Consider the following 21464-nt stretch of genomic DNA (forward strand, 5'->3'; position numbering starts at 1 on the left):
TGGACAAAAGTACTATACTGTGGGTTTGGCTGCTGCTTGTTGGGCCATTTGGCTAGCTCGAAACCGAGCTACGTTCCAAAAGAAGCTTATCAAAACGCCTTTTGAGATAGTTTTTTCCATGTGTTCTTTCCTACTGTACTGGACAGGGCTGCAGGAGGAGGAGGGCGCCTAGGAGCTGCAAAGCGGCGGTGAGATGATCAGGTCGAGCACGATGCGCATGATGGGAATGTGCAACGCGGTGAGGGTGTCGATCGGGGGAGATTGAAGGTCTGCAAGAAGTTCTCGTTGTCTGGAGATGGCCGATCCTACGATCCTGTGATGGCGTTTTGGTTTTTTTGTGGATGTCTCATGTCTTTGTCTGTAGTGATAACTCAAAAACAGGGTGTTTGCTGTGGATATTCGGTGCCGTCTAGGTTTTCGCCCCATGGCATTCGTTTCGATGGCAGGCGAATGCAGTGGGTTTTCTGGCAGTGTCCGGACTCGCTCTACCTCTTTCCCTTCTCCTGACATTTTTCTGAACTTTGTATTTCTGTTCATTTGCAATGGAAAGGGGTATAGCCTGTTCGAAAAAAAAAATGGTGGCTGGCCCTCTGCACGAAGTGATCGTTACTTGCTTGCCTTCGCGGCCCGGCCCACTCGGCGAAGATGCCTTGGCAGCGAAGTACCATGCCATTGCCGGATGCCGGCTTCATTTCCCAGCTGGATCTCCACCTCCGCAGCTCTTCCTTCTTTATCAATTTTTGCCCCCGTCGCGTTGCTTCTTCCCCTCGAACGAGCCCCGCGGAGGCAACCACTACCAAGTCTACTCCCCGTCCACGCCAATCCTCCACCTCCTCCGCCGCCCGCACCTCGTCGCCGCCGGCCTCCATGATGAAGGACAAGATGAAGGATCTCATGAAGAAGGTCACCTCCTCCTCCGCCCCGTCCTTCAAGGGCCCCTCCCACGTCCTCGGCTCCGGCCCTCCCCCCTCCGCCTCCGCCTCCTCCTCCCGCCCCTCAAACCCTAACCCTAACCCCAGGCCCGCCCCCAAGCAGCAGCCCTCGCGCCCGGCCGGCCCCTCCGAATTCACCCCCTTCACCGCCGTCATCTCCTCCTCCTCCTCCTCCCGCCGCCCAGATGCCAACTGCGGCGACACCGTCGCGTGCCCCAACTGCGGCGACGCCTTCTCCTCCGAGCACGCCGTCTCGGAGCACCTCGACGGCTGCCTCGCGTCGGCCGGCGGCGCCCGCGCCCGCGCGTCCACGTACCTCTCCGGCAACCCGCCCGCTGCGGCCGTCGAGGTCGTGAAGAAGCTTCTCGGCAACCTGCTCAAGGAGCCCGGCAACGACAAGTACAGGAGGGTCAGGCTCGGTAACCCTAGGATCAAGGAGGCCGTGGCGGACAGGGAGGGCGGGCTTGAGCTCCTCGAGGCGGTCGGGTTCACGATCGGGGATGAGAGCGGGGAGCTCTTTGCCGTGATGGACGAGACTCCTGCCGAAGCGAGGCTTAGCGGGATCAGGCAGGCTGTGCTCCTGCTTGAGAGGTCCCATCCTTCGGCACCGCTACCGACGCTGGCCGGGTCTGAGTCCAAAGAGAGCTGCCGCAGCGGAGTCGATGAGCAAAAGGAGGTTAACAAGATTGTTGATCGTCAGGTGAGCAGGCGTCTAATTCAATGTACTCCATCAATTGGTTATGTGAATGATCATATTTTGGTCAATGAATTGAACTGCATGGATAGTTTGGTTTGTCCACACTCTGATATTCTGGGTATGCTCATGCAACATCTTTACTCGTGAGAAATAGATTTTGTTTTAACTTAGTGATGAGTAAAAATGACTGAATATTGATGTTCTTACACCAATAGATCATAAAAATGTGGTGCCATTTCTGTGAGGTCAGTGCATAAATTCTGCGGTCATGTTCATATATAGGTATGTCTTAACAATGTGGTGCCATTTCCATGAGATATTGTGGAATCCCAGAAAACTTGCAGTCTATATTACTCCACAGTTTTGATAAAGCACATTTAGATGTGCCCTAGACAAGTTGGAGGTCAGAATGCAGGAAACTAAGTAGTTTGTAAAATGTGATACTTCCTTTTGCTGAACACTTCTATATTCATGTTTGAGTTTTGGCCTGTCTTTTATATTGTCGTGCACTTCTACATTCATGTTTGAGTTTTAGCCTGTCTTTTATATTGTCGTACACTTCTGCATTCATGTTTTGAGTTTTGGCCTGTCTTTTGAATTGTTGTACACAGTACACTTTACCCTATGATATTTAGTTCATACATAAATTAAGTTATTTCTATGTTCTGAACATCGTAGCATTTTGTTAATGTTGTTACTTTTTGCTACAAAGTATGTGGAATGGTATCTTTATGATGTTCCTGTTTGAGATAACACTACATGTTGTCTCTATCGTGTAAGACAAATGCTACAAAAAAATGCATTTTATTCAGTTGTCCAATGATAAAATGTATATTTAAAAAATTGTAGAGCAATTAGTTCTAATGAAACATTGGAACTTGGTCCCTGATTACATATCAGATGCAGATATTCGGATTTTGTTTTTGAATCTGATCTTACTTGCGGGGATGGACGTATCACGTATAGGTTCAGGTAAAACTGTTGCAACTTCTGATTGAAGAAGCTAAATTGACATGTCACAGCTCCCAGCCTGTACTTCCAATAAGATGCATATCATGGTATTGGGATATATCAGTGTCTGATACATATGTGCATAAGTTGGCGGGGATATATCAGTGTCTGATATAATATATGTGCCATCAGTTGGCAGAAATGTCAGATCCTCAAACTGTGTTTCACCACTTGTTTTATTTTATTTTCCTCAACATGTTGAATTTAGTAACTACTGTAAGGATATTTCTTGTCAAACCTGAAATTTAGCATATATACGACTATATGTGCTCTGATGCCTCCTTTTTCTGTTATGTTGTGCAATTGATTGTCCATTTTGCAGTTTGCTGTTGATCCCATTTATATCTCCTTAGAAACGTAATTTATTGAAGTTCCATGATAACTTCACAGATTCGGGTATTCTTCAATGTCCCTGGAAGTTCTGTTGCAGAAATTGATACACCGGATTCTTTCTACAAACTTAGTGGCGAGGAGGTAAGGAATGAGGCAAAGATGAGGAGGGAAAGGCTGGAACAATCTCGGTTGCTAATTCCAAAGTCATATAAGGAGAAGCAGGCACTGGCTGCTCGACAGAAGTACAAACAAGCTGTCATCCGAGTTCAGTTTCCTGATGGAGTAATTCTCCAGGGTGTATTCCTTCCATCGGAAGCTACTGGTTCACTATATGAGGTACTTCTGCCCTCTATGCTTGTTCGTCCATATGATTTTGTCCCGTTGAGTATCATCTGTATATCTCGCAATCCAGAATGAGGTGGTGAATCTTTTGGTATTTGATTCCACTCTAGGACTCATATACACTGTATTCTGGCTACTGATTATTTGTCAATTGGCATGAACACTCCCAAGTGTAATTCTGGAGTTTGGCTTATGGGCCACTGGCGAAGCTGTAAATAACAGTCTTTATGTATGTGGAAGGCATGAAGTTGTTCCCATGCCTATGTTGTTACCTGGGCTATCCAATGTTATTTTACTCCCTCTGTTTCATAATTCTTGTCGTGGTTTTAGAACTAAAACCATGACAAGAATTATGGAACGAAGGAAGTAGTGTTTAAAGCTATATTCTCCTAGCATTGCGTATTCACTTCATTACTGGTTTTGTAGCATTTGGTTAATCTGCTGCTTTCCCTGATGCAGTTTGTCGCGGACGCTTTGAAGCAGCCAGGTTTGGAATTTGATCTTATCTGTCCAGCTGTTCCTAGGTCACGTGTGCTACCACATTCTCCAAATACAGGAGAGCGGGCACGCACGTTGCAAGATGAAGGCCTAGTACCTTCTGCTCTCCTCAAATTCAAGCCCAATGAGACTGATTCTGTTGTGTTCACCGGCTTGCTTGACAAGCTTCTGGAGGCTAGTGAACCACTTACAGCTGCATCCTCTTGATTGTTGGAGTTTGGGCCCACATTCTCCCCTCAAATCTTCTGTTACATTGGACTTCATACTGTTGTAACTCAGTCACAGGGATATGTCATCTGCATACTCGATAGGTTGATCGATAGTCTGGTACACAGATTGCTTGGCGATTGCCATACTTTACATGGTAAAACCCAATAATTCATCAGTCGCACCGTCAACTGTACCTGAGCGATGAGTGAGCTATACAATGTGTACAATGCATTAACTTCCGATTTTGCATTTGATACTAGAACTATCGTTAATTCAGTATCCCCTCTATTGTTAGGTTTATACAGTTTGTTGGCTTGAAATGCATGTGCTGCCTTCGCTGCTGAAGATTTTCTTCAATTGAATATTGGACTGTTATGTGAATATTGAATTAGTATATCACTTCTGTTTTTTTTTTTGAGAAAAGTACATCACTTCTGTTACATGTCACAGAAGGCATGCTATGAGAACATTGTTCTTCGTGTAAGACTATTGGTATAAGACAACCCTTTGTAGCTATTGGAAAATCATCAGATTCGAAAATAGATAGAAGAAATCCTTGAGTAGTATGATTTTCATAAGTACCCTGCTTATGCTGATATTAGTATCCGATGTAAAAGGAAGGAAATTTTGTCCCAGAACAACCATTGCAATGGCAGCAGTAAAAAACCTACAATGTTTATAGGAAATATTACAGTGTATTTCTCTGGTGAAATCAGGGCCGGTCCTAATATTTCGGGGGCCCAGGGCGAAACTACAACCCGAGGCCCCTACTATAAAGATCAAACTAATAATCTCATTTCTTTTTAGATTCATTTCTTTACCTAATTTATTATTGTCTATTGTTTTAAAATAAAATGAAAATTGTAAATAGTGTATTCCTTTACTTAATTAGACAAATCGAATACCTGATAGAGGGCAAGCATCAAGATGAAAGGTTTAAAGTTTAAAAGCTTCATTTGCAACAATAAAAGATCATTTACCTACCCGACGGCTATAGGAGTCTGAATGGCTTTATTATATATCCATATCCATGTTTGGATTGAAGTTATGTGTGTATAGCTGAGACCTTCTTCCAATTTTTAAGTTAAATTTGCAATCATGATGATTTGGAGAGAGAATGCAAAGAACGACAATCGAACACATAGCAGGCAACTTTTTCAATAGATGAGGCGAATGGTGTTGTGTCGACAAAGTCCAGATTGAAGCAAGAAATAGAGCAACGGGCACACGAAATTAAAATTTTGTACTACATCATATGCGAGACCTTCTAAAATCTGACTGGTGCTGCACCATATGAACGTGACCAACTAGAAAGAGGAGGTTAGGGATGACCTTATAAATGGGGTGGCTTCGTCTTGCACATGAGAGGCATCTCACGAACGGGGGATAACACAACGGGACCGGGGACCTGGAGGAAGACCAGCCGGCCGCATGGCGGAGAGCGATCTACATCGATGTCGTGACTCATGGTTGGGACCCTCGAGGGAATAGGATCGTCGCGAAGTGGAGAACTCGCGATGGAAAAAAGGAAAACAGGAATTTCTCTGTGCGTCTAGGTTGATGCCTCCTTACGGTCTGGGCCATGGGCTCCTTGCGAACCCTGGAGGGGGCCCCTAGATTTCCGGGGCCCTGGGTAGCCGCCCCCCTGCCACCCCCTCAGGGCCGGCCCTGGGTGAAATATATCATTTTGATTTATTTGACCATTTGTATCCATTCTGAAATTATACCACGTCTCAAAACAGACGGGCATGTCAAAGCGCACCTTCACCTTCACGTTCTAGTTTATTTTAATATACGACGAACAATTCTACAATACATGGTGACCATTTTTCAAGAATGCCGTTAACATTTTCAAACACAGGATGACTATTTTTTAAATATGGGAAGGACATTTATACACATGAATGTCACTATATTTTATATTCTGTAATATGTTTTCCATTTTGTAACTATTTTCATATATTTTTATTCTTGTAAATCTACGAAATAAGAAAAAAAAAGAAAAGAACCCTGCAAAGCCATAAATGGGTCGGTCCGCCATTGCACAGTGTGTGCGGCTCACTCTATTCCGCGCGCAACGCATTCCTTGCCACCACCAGCGAAGCGTCAATGCTTCGGATTGCGGGGAATTTTGTAGGATTCTTATTCTTATGCCTCCTTTAGTTTAGTGTAATTTTGTAGCAATTTTAAAGGATATAAATTTTGTAGGAAAAATTTCTCTGGAGCCCTTTGGATCTTAGGAATGGATTCCTATTTCTATGTAGGATAGGAATCAATCCTTCACATTTAAAAGAAAACATTAGCCTAAACCTAATGAAAAAAAAATCATATCCTATGAACCAAGTGGTATCTCTTTCTTTATAAGAATTGAGATACAAGTCATCTCACTTCCTATACATTTTCTATTCCTATAATATTACTATTCTATTAGCAAAAGGAGGCCTTAATATTTTTCCGTTAAGGAATACCTTTGGATTGAAGTAATAGTGGCACCTAAATTCATTTGAAATTGTATACCTATACCTCAAATTCATAGGAGTTGAACTTCCACTTCAACCTTAATTTCATAGACTCGATCGCATTAGATCGAGGCATTTTTTTTCTGTGTTTCATCTGTTTTTCTTTCTTTTGTTTTCTCTTCATTTTTTAAGAACTGACTGTTATTTATAGGAGCTAGATATTTGAAACCCTAATAAAAATAGAAAATATATTTTATAAAAATATTCAGTATGTATTTATAAAAATATTCAGTGTATATTAAAAAAAGCTCACCGTGTATTAAAAAAATGTTCATTCTATAAACAAAAAGTTCATTGTATGCTAACAAATGTTTGATGTATAAAAAAATGTTCATCGTATATAATAAAAAAATTCAGTGTATATTTTTAAAAAGTTCACCGTCTATTAAAAAATGTTCATCGTATATCATAAAAACGTTCAGTGTGTATATGTAAAATGTTCACCTTATACTAAGCAATGTTCATTGTACATTTAGAAAAAAAGTTAACCGTACATTAGAAAAAAAGTTAACCGTATATTGCGAAAGGTAAAAAAAGAGAAATTTTGCAAAAATAAAAAATAAATCTAAAAAAACAAAATAAAAAGAGAAAGTAAAAACCAAAATAGAATAAAAAATGAAAGCATAAATGCAAAAATAGCCAACGAAGGAAAGAAACCCGGGCTGGCCCATTCATGCCTGCCCTTTGGCCAACGCAACTATTTGTTGCCCATGGCGGTAAATAGGATCTTCCCCAAAGAGGCCATAGGTAAGAAAAACCTACTAGTTAAGGATTACCCTTTGCAAAGGTCACTCCCCACCTTGTCAGCTGCTGATAAATGACTCCCTACATATGCGCCACTTGTTATAACATGAGATTTTTTTCGTAGTTTCTTTATTCTAAACGTATGATTTCTTGAACCGTGCATCGAAATACAGAACCGTTTGGATTTCTCACATCAAGAGATTCGAAACTAGATCTCATGTTAATAGGTTTCGACAAACCTTTTTTCCACGGAAAAACAAAAAATATCAGAAATCAATAAAATAGAAATGAAAAAAAGCGAATACCGATAATTTTTTTTCCAAAAACTCTAAATAAACCAGCAAATGAAAAAAAAGAAGAAAAAACTTAAGCCTGGAAGCACGGTTGTGTGCATATTTTTTTCCCAGGAAAGCACATGTTGTGCTTCTCGTGGAAGTAAGGTAGTGCTTCTAGCAGAAGCGCAACTGTGCTTCTTATAGAAGCGGAAGTAAATTTGTGCTTTTGGTGAAAGGACAAATTGTGCTTCTCGCAAAACAAATTTGCGCTTCCACGAGAAACACAAAATGTGCTTCTCATGGAAGCACATTTTTATTTTCGGGAAGCACACACGTGCTTCGCAAAAAAAGGGTCCAAAACCTACGGAAAGTCAGGTGAAAACCAAAAAGCCAAAAAAATATATCTAAAAACAGAAAACGTGTGCATAAAAAATAAACAAACCGAAATCTAGAGGGAGCGCCCAAACTACGACACGTGACGACGGCTGGACGCACCACTTGACGGGCTCCCAGACCATATAAGTGACCCTTGTGGCAGTCCCCCGGGGGGAGGGGGGGGGGGGTAACCGTTGATTAATTGCTCTCATTAAACCAGGCCAAAACAACTAGATGGGCCAGCAAACATGCTGCAATTAATGGGCCAGATGAACTGTTTGTACCGCATTCTGTTTTCAACAAACCCGGGCCATGGCCCAGCATGGTCTACACGCTCATCTAAAAATGTCTGTCAATTCTAAAAAAACTGAAAAAGACTGTCACCCCTAAAAAAATATCTAAAAAGATGGTCTATTGCTCAAAAATAAAATCTAAGAAAGACTGTCTATTTCAAAAAAAAAACTAACTGCCTAAGATATGCAAAATGACGAAGCAAAACTTTGATCTCTAATCGTTTTTTTTATAACCAACCCCGCTAACCATCTAAAGCAGCAATTCTTTTCTTCTGCCACAGGAGAACGTGGAGCTGGTGCCTAGCGCTAATCATCTACTAATCCCTTTGGCTTTGGGGCTTTCATTTCATTTCATTTCAAAAAGAAAAGGATCATCATACGCACCGACGAACCCCGTTACGCGAGTGTGCGTACGGATCTCCATCTCCGTCTCCATGGCCGCATGCATGTGTACGCTGTACGTGAGCTCACGCGCATCACATCCACCAAGTTGGCCATAAACTAAACCACCGCGCCAAGATCACATCTCGCTTTGCAACCAATAATTGTTTGTTTAAGCGAACATGCACGGCAACCTACGGCTTAAGTAACCCCCGGCCCAACCCCACACGCCCGATTACTTTACTGGCCACGCTGCTCTAAAGCCGCTTAACCAATACTATAATCCGATTGATTAACCAACCAAACCAACGATGGCCAGCTCGCCTCTCGCTCGCTTCTTCGCCCGCAATCATCCGCCGAGGTCGCAAATTCTTTACGTTCTTCAAGCGGCCATCTCTCCCTTTGTAGAGCGTGACGCCTGCCGGCCCTCGTAGATTTGGCGCATGAGTGGTCTGCTGCAAAGTAACAATCTTTGACCGGATCGTGCATGTGTCTCCCTGCCGCTTTTTGGCTTGTTTAAACTAGTTTTGGTCAGCTTTGCCGGGCTAAACCCTTCGATACGCCAGCCTATTATCGTTTTCTTCTTTATCTGCCGCCCAATCACACGGAACATGTATGTACGCCATGATGCGGGCTTTTGGAACGTGAGCGGCAGCTAAACAGCAGCCAGCTTGTTTTGTTTAATCAAGCATTGAACTTTTCCTGAATAAACATAGCGATAATTAGAATAGTGAGACATGTCTTCGGAAAACAGAATATTCTTTCTTTTTTTCTTTCTTTCTTTGAATAGTGAGACCACTCGATCAATCAAGAAACAATAACTAGGAGTACGTACTATTCTTGGTCAAATGCACCATGTATCCAAGCCTTAACGATCATTGCACATACTGGGTCTGTGAACCAGATGGCCCTATAAAAAAAAACAGATGGAACCGGATCGATGAGTTTTTTCACAAGAAAAAGAATGAGACCCACGTACAGGGGCCTGGGCCCGGCAAGGGCCATGGGCATGATAACGACTCCCCCCCTGGTCCCGCGGAATAATGGAGGCCATTCCCACGGCCCACGCGGTTTGGACCACCCACACCCACACCACACGGGGGAACCGTGCGAACGTGGGCGAAAACGAAGGTGGATCAGACCACGGGATGAGATGAGATGAGATCGTCGTCGCCAGCGCAGGGGCACAAAGCCAGCAGTAGCAGAGAAACAGCAACAGCAGATCGAATGGCGCGAAGGGTGAGGCGACGACGGCGACGCGACGGGCGGGAGCGGATCGGAACGGATACCGCTCCTGTGGCCACCCACCGTCACGTGGACTCCGGATCCGAACGCGCGAGCGCGACCGCGACTTTTCCACCACCGCCTGCCCGCTGCCCGTACCCCCGTCCCCGTCCCCGTCCATGCATGCTCCCGGCTGCCGGTCCCGCCGGCGAGCGCGTGCGCGCACGACCGCGCCAAGTCAAGTGGTGTGTATGTGTATACTCCACTCGGCGCGGGCTCCCTTTTTCTCTTCCCCGTTCAGACTCCCGGGGTTTTGATTTGCTTTTCAGCGGAGATCGACGGGGAAGGAAATGACCCGATGCCATGCTCTAGGCTGGCCAGCCGGGGAGCAGCTAGCGGGATTGTGTGTCGACCACCGGCGGGCGTGCGGGCGTGCGGGTTCGCCGCCTTGCTTGGCGCTTAAGCCACGAGGACAGGGACGTGGCGCTGTGCTTGTGCATGGAGCACGTACGTGCGTGCGTGCGTGCACCGGCCGGCTTGACGGTGGCGCATCCATCGCTACCTAGCTCTATAGCTGCTAGTGCTGGCTACAGATGTATGGCCGCGACCGGCAGCTTTGCTTCCCTGCACGCGTATGCGATGCGCTTCTCCTTTGCTGTTACAAGTCCGTAGTAGGGCGTGCGCTAGTGCTCGGTCGATGGCAAGGCGTGGAAGGGAGATGATGCGCACGTGGAGCTCGGCCATTTGGTTTGGTCGCAGCAAACGTGCGATTTCATCCTGCTTGGCTTGGACTCATGCTCATGCATGCATGATCGACCAGCGGTCCATTGCTACTCGCTAGGCTATCATGGTTCATGGACGGACACATCCATCGTATATATAGTACCACCGAAAAGAAAAGATGCACATGGTTGGAGGGACTAAGGAGGGACAAAAAGCAAACCACGAAAGGAAGAAAAGAATGTACACACGAATGATCCACGCGATGCATGCAACACAAGGCAAATATCCATCGTTTCCGCCGAGGCCTCTTGAAATATGAGGTTGGCTTTAGGCCTATACATTTGAGGCGCCGGTCACAAAGAACACATCACATGTGCTCTGCCTCCACGCGCATCGCCTATCGTCGTTCCACTTCCTGCTGCTGTCGTCGGCGATCCCATCCCGTCCACCACGTGTATGGTTGTATGGGAGAGCGGGCTTTCAAAATCCCGTCCTTTGAGATCTTGTACGGGGGAGGGCAATTAGGTTTTCGGGGAGCGCCTCCTATGCGATTGCTCGCTGCTGTTCGTCTACATTCATTATTTCGTCTATGTCCACACCAACTTCATTATTATCATGTCCATCGTCACCGAAGTCGGCCGACTTGTTGCCGAGAAGGCCACTGCCGCTGCTGTGGCTTCGTCCCGACTTACACTCATTGAAGGGACTTATGTTTATTTCTGTTTTAGCAGTACTAGCAATATGCACGTGCTCTAATGGTTATAAATCAGTATGTTATTAATTCTGTCCATACTATGTTTATGACCTATTTCTGGATTGAATTAATTGAATAATTGCTAATATACTCAACAAGGCCCAGCATGTATACATGCGTATGATTGCTCTGACGCGTTAACGTACGTACGTCCTTGTTTGTTCCTTTGCCGGCCTTGTTAAAAGCTAGCCGATCCACGCTCGATTTGGGAGCACTGTGGTGAAATAGTAAATCTGAGATCCTAGCACACGTTAAAGGGACCTCCACGCCGCCTTAGCTTTATTCTTTTATGAGTAAAATGCATCATAAGTCCTAAAACTATCGGAGATGTGTCAGTTTAGTTCTATAACTTTGAAACTGCATTTTTTGGTCCTAAAACTATTAGAGATGTGTCAGTTTAGTCCTATAACTTCGAAACTGCATTTTTGGGTTCTAAAACTATCAAGGGTGTGTCAGTTTAGTCCTATAACTTTGAAACAGCAGTTGTGGGTCCCAAAACTATGTAAGTTTGTTCCTCTTAGATCCTAAGCTTGCATGGTTTGACCCACCAACGAGTCACTTGGAAATGTTTGGATTGTAGCCACGTTGACCCGACCCAATGGGCCCACCAGGTTAAGTTATGAAAGGTAAATATGCAAAAAAAACTAGAACGTTGTCTCGCCTCATTCTCATGCGCTCGTCTTCTTCCACGCACAGAATGCTCAGAGGCGACGGTACATAGGCCATCAGTGGAATGATGGGTTGAGCTCCAGCGAGGAGTAGACCGGTCATCTCAGCCTCCCCCAATAGTAGCAGAATGACACGTGGCACAACGTCCAATTGCTACCCACTTATGGCTACTGCTAGGGTTGTGTCACTCTCGACGACCTCTGCGCCAGCTTTGCAGTTTCCGCGCACTTCTCCGCGTCGCCCGACAGCTCACCACCTATGACCATGCTCGTGCCCAAACAACAACCTGCATGGCCAACTCTACGGCAAGGGTGTCGGGGCAACGACGATATCATCAAACACACACACACAGAGAGAGGTGGGATGGCGTACTCCATCCCAATTGGCTCGGGATCTCCCCGGCAGCCTCGCCGAGGGAGAGGGATGTCGTCCTTCATGCCGACTAGCTCGGGGTCTCCCCGACGATCACGCCAAACCTCTCAGGGAGGCTACCGTACAGCTCGTGGCCATGCAGGTGGTGGACATGTAGGTTGCAGGACACACTGCAACGTGGAAGCATATGTACCACTTTGGGGGACATAAACACATACAAAGGGCTCATTTGAAAAAATGCACCATGTATGGTGGCCATGCAAGATTAGGACCTCAGATGAACAAACATACATAGTTCTGAGACCCAAAACTGCAATTTTAAAGTTATGGAACTAAAATGACACACCTTCAATAGTTTTAGGACCCAAAAGTGCAGTTTCGAAATTATAGGACTAAACTGACACACTTCCGATAGTTTTAGGATCAAAAAGTGCAGTTTGAAAGTTACATGACTAAACTGACACACCTATAATAGTTTTAGAACTTGTGATGCATTTTACTCTTCTTTTATTATCATTGCTTCGCTTTATCTTTCCAACACAGTACTAGTATTTCACTCGCCATCCGTACGGCCGCTTCAGGGCATCACACGCGGCGGTTAACCACTTGTGGTTCTGCTTTAGTTCTTTCCTACAATTACAAGTGATGTGGGAGATACCTAACCTGATGCATTTAGCCGAAATGTTTTTTTTAATAATGTTTAGCCAACATGTGATGCGCTAGCAGCCGCAGCCTCCCAAAGAGCTAGGGTTTCTATGTCTCCCACAAAAGTCACCGTCGGTCTGCCTCGTCTCCGATAGCCTTAGGCTTATGGGAGCGGAGTGCATCCCGGTCTTTACTGGTGGGAGGGCTTTATTTTTAGATTTTTCTTCAAGTTTTGTTAGGGTCTGTGTTCTACTCAAAAAGGCGAGACGGCCGTGGCTCTCTGAAGATGAAATAAGGTTCTCCTTGCCTAGCCCCCGTTTCGGTGGCGGGTCTAGCGCTGTTGGTGGGCGTGTGAATGTGTGTCTCTGGTGGTTTTGTCTTTGGTGAATTTGCTCGGATCTGGTTTTTGTTCATCTATATTTGTGTGTCTTCAGGTTGAATCCTTCTAATATACGTTACTTTTCATCAGCGGTGGTTGTTGTTTTGGTGTGTTGATCCTACGGGGCCTTAGCACGACGATTTCCTGACTGTTTACCACAACAAGTTTTGCCCGGCTCCGGCAAGGAAGGGGCAATGACAGGGGCACGCCTTCGGCTCGCTTCAGTGCTTGTAGTCGTCGCTAAGTGGTCTACGGATCTGGATGTAATTTTTATTATTTTTAGTATTTATTGTACTACCATAACTTAGATCGAAAGTTTCTCGGAAAAAAATGATGCGCCATGTCGCACAAACTAGCAAAATTAGTCTTGATTCATATATCCATACAAAATTGATAATTATATTTTCAATATTATTGGCCATTTAGCCCATTTATTATTTCCCACAATTTCTGCAAATCCCAAGAGGCTCATATGGTTCATTCATGCGTGGCAATGGGAGTGTGGAAAGTTTAGAGCCACCTTGATTTTTTTTTTGCGGGTAGAGCCACCCTGATTATGGAGGAAGCGCTGGACCAACATATATGGTTTGCACCTTCACACACCTTTGAGAAGGAAGCACATACATGTGCGTCGTGCTTCCATCTTATTTTTTTCATGTAAGAAAAATAAGTTGAAATGTTTTGCCATAGACGCTAACTTCATCTTCAGTGCGCTCACCTCCCAGTTCCAAAGCTTTTTGATGCTTACTGCTTTCTCATCTCACTCCGCGTCGCACACCACGAACTAATACAACAGACCTTCGAAACTCCGCTCTTTATGATCTTGTATGATAGAGTGGCGATCAGGTTTCTGATGAGCGCTCACGGTTGTTGGATCTTTCTCCATCGAGGCGGCGCAAGACGAGTCAACGATAACTACTTCCCCGACGTTGATGACCTACTCGGGGACATGGTCAATGACACGACGACATCTTCTTTCTTCACACCTTACGTACGTACTATGACCTTTCTGTTAGGGGTTGTGCTTGGCCCTACTAGCAATAACAATTGGTATGGATATGAATTTGACATTTATGTTTTCAACTGCATGACTAGTGTCATCAATTTGTTACTTGATTCGATTATCATTAGTATTCGTATTTTCTATAGTTTTTCTGGATTAAACTTAGTACTATCTCTGTAAAGAAATATAGAAGCATTTAGAACACTACTTTAGTGATTTAAACGCTCTTATTTCTTTATGGAGGGAGTATAAATTTACTCAAATATAATTTTTCTGGATGAGGTGTGGCCACCATATGTGTTCTTGACCCATTTGTTAGGCATTGCGATCGGTCTACCAACAATAGCAATCGGGATGGATATGATCTTTGTCCTTGATGTTCGCGACTGATGACTGGTTCCCGCATTTCATCTACCATTTTTTTTTGTTAAACTTAATGAAAAATTACTCAAATATTCATCACATACTAGTTCTTATTATATTCTTTGGCTCTTGTTTTGTATATACAATTAACTATCTAACCATTTCCCGCATAAAAGAAAAAACAACCCCATTTGATAACTTGTTGTGCAAACATTTTTTTCTGTTATTTTGCAAATTTGTTGTTTCCGTTGAGAGTAAAAATTGCATTGCGCGCCATGCCTACTTCTTCAAACCGGGGCTTGCACTGCTTAATAAGCAAAACCCCGGCCTTCCTTCCATTGACAAAATTGATGAAGACCCCCCCCCCCCCTCCCCCCCCAAGCGGGTCAACTAGTGGACGATGTGCCAGCGATCATTGATCAATTATTATATACTAAAAATGCGAAGCTTTCGATTGTAAAGAGCAAAAATTGAGGCCACCTTTGGTTTGTAGGAATTTTATAGGAATTCTATAGGATAGGATTTGTAAAGGAAAATTTCTTTGAAGCCCTTTGGTTTATATGAATGGATTCATATTTTTATGTAGGATAGGATTCAATCCTTCACATTTTGGAGGAAAAAACATTAGCCTAGACTCAATGAAAAATTTCTATCCTATACACCAAATGACGTCTCTTTCTTTGGAATTGAAATGCATGTCATCTTATTTTCTATGATTTTTCTATTCCTATAAAATTTCTATCGATCCAAAGGAGGCCTGAAGCTTTCGATTGTAATTAAGCGGCTCAGAATCAATGCATGCCAATTCGTTGAGGTGGATGGTGTAACGTGCAATTTACTCTCGCCGGTTCCGAAAGTTGCCACACTTTGCATGCTCCAATTAGGTCTACTAATAAGGCAGGTTTGCAATAATTAAAGATCTACCAAGAGCGTAGGACAGTTGCCATTCATGTCTCCTTCAGATCTAGATATGCAGTCGTGCTCCCCAAATCAATACTGCCATGTGCTACGTGTCTCTCGTTTCTATGCTCAGCTGCACAGCCATTTCTATGGTCTTTTTTCGGTGGGAAACGATACAGTACGATGTCACGTCCTGGATCTTCACAACACACAATATCTTAATCAATATATTTGGAAGTGTAAGAGCATCTACAGCCACATATGGCAAATCCGATCCCTCAAACGCCCACCGACAGTGACCGGGCACACCTCAAATTTTATTTGTCGCTGTAAGTTAGGAAGAGGAGGATTGCATGCATCGATAATCCTCATTGATCATGCACTAGGTACATATATAGGTACAGGGGTTGGGAGATCTAAACCGTATCCGCTATACAGGGAAAGGATCGGAAGATATCGCTAAGTTAGGAAGTAAATACAAGAGATCCTAGCCGTCAGATATACATGCAATGACAACCGTGCTCAACACCTCCCGCAGTCAAGCGTCGCCGGAGACGCAAAGACTGGACCGAAAACCCTCGAAAGTCGAGGTAGACAGTCCCTTCGTCATGACATCGGCAAACTGCTGATTGGTGGGTACATGCAAGACTCGAACACGACCAAGTGCAACATGCTCCCGGACAAAGTGAATGTCGAGCTCAATATGCTTCATCCGATGATGATGAATAGGGTTGGCGGAGAGGTAGACCGCGGAGACGTTGTCACAATAGACAATCGTGGCCTTGAGAACCTCACATAGCAACTCCTGAAGCAGATGTCGTAGTCAGGAGCACTCCGCGGCGACATTGGCCACATCCGTGTGCTCGGCCTCGGCGCTCGATCGTGAAACCGTGGGTTGTCATTTAGATGACCGCGAGATCAGAGAGGGCCCGAGGTAGACACAGTAGCCGGAGGTGGAGTGCCGAGTGTCGGGGCACCCAGCCCAGCCGGCGTTGGAGTAGGCGACGAGGTCGGTGTCGGAGGAAGCCGTCAGGGTGAGACCCATAGCCATGGTGCCACATATATACCGGAGAATACGTTTCACCAGAGCCCAATGAGTGTCACGGGGGGTGTGCATGTGAAGGCACACCTGCTGAACAACATACTGGGCCGCATCAGCGTGAGGTACTGAAGAGCACCGACGATGGAGCGGTAGAAGGGAGCGTCAGACGTCGGAGAACCCTCGACAGCGGACACCTTGGCCTTCATATCGACAGGCGTGGAAGTGGGCTTGCAATTAAGCATGTCGTCTCGCTCCAAAAGCTCGTAGGCATACTTTTGCTAATGCAGAAAGAAGCCAGTGGCACGACAAATGACTTCGATGCTAAGGAAGTAATGGAGACCTCCCAAGTCCTTGAGGGCGAACTCGGTGCCAAGTCGAGCGGTGATTTGCTGAAGAAGCGCCGGTGAGGACGCAGTCAGGATGATGTCGTCGACGTACAGGAAGAGGTACACAGTAGCGGCGCCCTGATGATAAACAAATAGGGAAGCATCAGACCGTGTGGACCCGAACCCCTGCTGCTGAAGGAAGGCCGCAATAGGCTGGTATCAGGCCCGAGGTGCCTGCTTCAACCCGTAAAGAGACGGGAGAGCAAGCACACACGGTCTGGATAGGTGGTGTCCATGAAACCAGTGGGTTGCTGACAGAATACCTGCTCATATAGGTGACCATGCAAGAAAACATTGGACACATCGAGCTGGTGAACGAGCCAGGCGCGAGAAACAGCCAGCTGGAGAACGGCGCGAATCGTGCCCGGTTTGACAACTAGGGCGAAGGTGTCGGTGAAGTCCACACCGGCACGCTGCCGAAAGCCGCGCACCACCCAACGCGCCTTATAGCGCTCGAGGTAGCCGTCAGGGCGAGTCTTGTGGCGGAAGACCCACTTCCAGTGATGACATTAGCATGGGGAGGCCGCGGTACAAGCTGCCACATACGGTTGCACTGCAGGGCGTCGAACTCCTCACGCATCGCAGCGAGCCAGTTCAAATCCCAAAGGGCTGCGCAAGCGGAGGAGGGTAGTGGAGACGGTGCCGAGGTAGACGCAATCCACGCGTACTCGATGGAGGTGTAGCGCGTGCTAGGACGAAACGTCCCTGTACGAGCCCGAGTGACCACACCAGTGGGGTGTGCAGCCCTCGTCGGCGGAGCCAGAGGGGAGACCGGCGATGAGGGAGTCGAGTCGGTCTCCAAGGCCGCTAAAGAGCCCGCAGCTGCCGAGCCAGGAGAGGCAGCACCCGGCAGGGCTGAGCCGGAGACTGCAGCAGCAGGGGCACCCAAGGGAGTGGCCATGCCCGAGGCGCCGCTAGAGGGGGCAAGCCGGCCCGCGGCGGCCGTGAGGGCCCCCGAGGTAGCAGCCGAACTAGAGGGCGCGGGGTGGGCGAGCGGGGTCGGGGCGGTGCTCATCGAGGGGGGCGGCCCGCCAGGGGTGGTGGCAGGGGTGAGCCGCGCCGTGGGAGGAGCCGGAGGCCGCTTGGTGGAGGATGGTCCCTGGTGAAAAGGGAACACCCGCTCATCAAAGTACACGTGCTGCGATGTATAAACGCGGTGGGACACTGGATCATAGCACTGGTAACCTTTGGTGTTGGGAGGGTAGCCAAGAAAGATGTAAGGAACCGACCGTGGAGCGAGTTTGTGAGGAGTGGTGGACATGGTGTTAGGATAACAGAGACACCCGAAGATGAGAAGACCATCATAAGACGAATGCGCACCAAAGAGAAGATGATAAGGAGCATAGTTCCAACATGGGCGGCATGGGCGGATGTTGATGAGGAGAGTGGCGGTGGCGAGAGCGTTCGGCAAAAATCGGGGAGGCATGTTGGAGTGAAAGAGCAATGTGCGTACGTAGTTATTAAGAGTGTGTTGGATACGCTCAACACGACCATTTTGTTGGGACGTGTAGGGGCAAGTGAGATGAAAGATAGTGTCGTGCGTAGGGAGAAGGTTGCGGACAACGGCGTTATCAAATTCTTTTCCGTTATCAGTTTGGAGAGCAAGGATGGAATGACCGAACTGTGTGGTGACATACGCGTAAAACGCGGTGAGTGTGGCAAGTGCATCAGACTTGCGACGAAGAGGAAACGTCCATACATAATGAGAAAAGTCATCTAAGATCACCAAATAATAAAGATAGCCCATGTTGCTTGCAACCGGGGATGTCCAAACATCACTATGGATTAACTGAAACGGAAAAGTAGAAATATTTATGGACGCACTAAAGGGAACACGAACGTGCTTGCCAAGATGGCAAGCCTCACAAGTATGGTCGTTGATCTTATTGCATGAGAATGAAAAACTTTTAAGAATTTGACGCAAAGTGGTGGGGCCCAGGTGTCCCAAACGAGCATGCCAAAGGTCGACACCCGCAGCGACGGCGACTGGGGTGGTGGCGGATGAGTGCATCAGGTAAAGCTCGTTGATAAACCACAAGTATAGGGGATCACAACAGTTTTTGAGGGTAGAGTATTCAACCCAAATTTATAGATTCGATACAAGGGGAGCCAAAGAATATTTGAAGGTATTAGCAACTGAGTTGTCAATTCAACCACACCTAGAGATTAATTATCTGCAGCAACATGATCAGTAGCAAAGTAATATGATAGTTTTGATAATAGTAACAGTAGCAGTGGTAACGGTAACAGTGATAGCAGTAGTTTTGTAACAAGTGTAACAGTAACGATAGCAGTAGTAACTTAGCAAGAACAATATAGGATAAATTCGTAGGCATTGGATCAGTGACTTGTTGGATGATATTCATCATGAGACAGTTATAACCTAGGATGATACGGCACTAGTTCCAGTTCATCAATATAATGTAGGCATGTATTCCGTGAATAGTCATATGTGCTTATGAAAAGAACTTGCATGACATCTTTTGTCCTACCCTCCCATGGCAGCGGGGTCTTATTGGAAACTAAGGGATATTAAGGCATCCTTTTAATAAAGAACCGGAACAAAGCATTAACACACGGTGAATACATGAACTCCTCAAACTACGATCATCACCGGGAGTGGTCCCGACTATTGTCACCCCGGAGTTGCCGGATCATAACACGTAGTAAGTGACTATAACTTGCAAGATCGGATCTAGAACATGGATATAATTGTGATAACATAAACGGTTCATATCTGAAATCATGGCACCCGGGCCCAAAGTGACAAGCATTAAGCATGGCAAAGTCATAGCAACATCAATCTTAGAACATAGTGGATACTAGGGATCAAGCCCTAAAAAAACTAACTCGATTACATGATGAATCTCATCCAGCTCCTCACCGACCAACGAGCCTACAAAGGAATTACTCACTCCCGGTGGGGAGCATAATGGAATTAGCGATGGAGAAGGGTTGGTGATGACGAAGAACGAAGACCCCCCTCTCTGAAGCCCAAAACAGACTCCAAATCTGGCCTCCCGATGAAGAACATGAGGTGACGGCGGCTCCATCTCGTGGATCGTGATAATTCTTTCTCCCTAATTTTTTCTGAAAAATTAGGATTTTATAGCGTCAGTTTCAGGGTCTGCGGGGCCACCGGGTGGGGACAACCCACCTGGGCACGCGAGGAGGGGGCGCGCTCTGGTGGGTTGTGCCCACCTAGGTGCCCCCCTCCAGTGGTTCTTGGCTCCAGAAATTATCTTTAGTTGTATATAAATTCTTTGCAAAGTTTCGTTCCATTCCGAGAACTTTTATTTCTGCACAAAAACAACACCATGGTAGTTCTGCTGAAAACAATATCAGTCCGGGGTTAGTTTCATTCAAATCATGTAAATTAAAGTCCAAAACAAGAGGAAAAGCGTTACGAAATGTAGATACGCTGGAGACATATCAAATCCTCCAAGCTTAAACCTTTGCTTGTCCTCAAGCAATTCAGTTGATAGAGTGAAAGTGAAAAGAAAAACTCTTATGAACTCTTTTGCTCTTGTTTGCATAAATAAGCTTAAATAACACCCAGGTTTTCAGCCAACATTATAACTAACCATGTCGACAATAACTCTTAAAGATTATATTAACTCATATCAATGACATAATCAGCTAGCGAGCAATAATAAGATATCTCAAACGGCAACACGTTGTCAAAAGAACCATGATATAATATGACAATAGTGGTATTTCGCTAGCCATTTCTGAGACCGCAAAACATAAATGCAGAGCACCTCCAAAGTCCAAGTAGCGACTAAACATTGTAATTCATGGTAGAAAAGATCCAGTCATGATGCACCCAACATTAGCTACACACAATGCATAAGTCATGACAGCAGTGCTCTCAGGTTCTGGTGCTTGTTTTGGAAGGTGATGACACAACATAAAAGTAAATAGATAGTCCCTTCGCAGAGGGAAGCAGTGATTTGCAGAGGTGCCAGAGCTCAAGTTTTTAAAACAGAGGTAAATGATATTTTGAGACATGCACCATTATCATCTACTTCATGACTATCAGTTATCAATATCTTCCATGCTAAGCACGCTAGTGGCGGTTCCCAAGCGATAAAAGTCAAGATTTACTCCCCCTCCACCTACAATCATACTCCATGGCTTGTCCAAACCATCAACAGTCCCGGGGGAGTTTTGTTTAGTTATTTGCATTTTTGAGTTCGGGAATGGGAATCCCTATTACCGCCCTTTTCTCGTGCGATGGCGAGTGAATAAACGCTCGACCTGAGAATAACCCGCTTAGCATGGAAGATATCGACCACCTCCTGTCGTTCCATGAACGATCCAGGCACACAAAAGGATATTTTTAGAAGTTTTTTGAGGTGGCACATGCAAATTTACTTAGGACGGCAGGGTAA

The 21464-nt window shown here is 45.6% G+C and overlaps 1 protein-coding gene across 1 annotated transcript; it reads left to right on the forward strand.

The window, feature by feature from the left end:
- The first annotated feature begins 700 nt into the window (after positions 1–700).
- Positions 701–4302, forward strand: PUX2 (plant UBX domain-containing protein 2). The gene is made up of 3 exons (XM_048674230.2): positions 701–1632; positions 3031–3309; positions 3775–4302. Exons 1-3 carry the CDS (start codon positions 868–870, stop codon positions 4018–4020), a joined length of 1290 nt encoding a protein of 429 aa, XP_048530187.2. The 5' UTR covers positions 701–867; the 3' UTR covers positions 4021–4302.
- The last annotated feature ends 17162 nt before the right edge of the window (positions 4303–21464 follow it).

The sequence above is a fragment of the Triticum urartu genome, chromosome 5A (assembly GCF_056163025.1).
Source record: "Triticum urartu cultivar PI428250 chromosome 5A, HENAU_Tu73, whole genome shotgun sequence".
Classification (NCBI taxonomy): domain Eukaryota; kingdom Viridiplantae; phylum Streptophyta; class Magnoliopsida; order Poales; family Poaceae; genus Triticum; species Triticum urartu.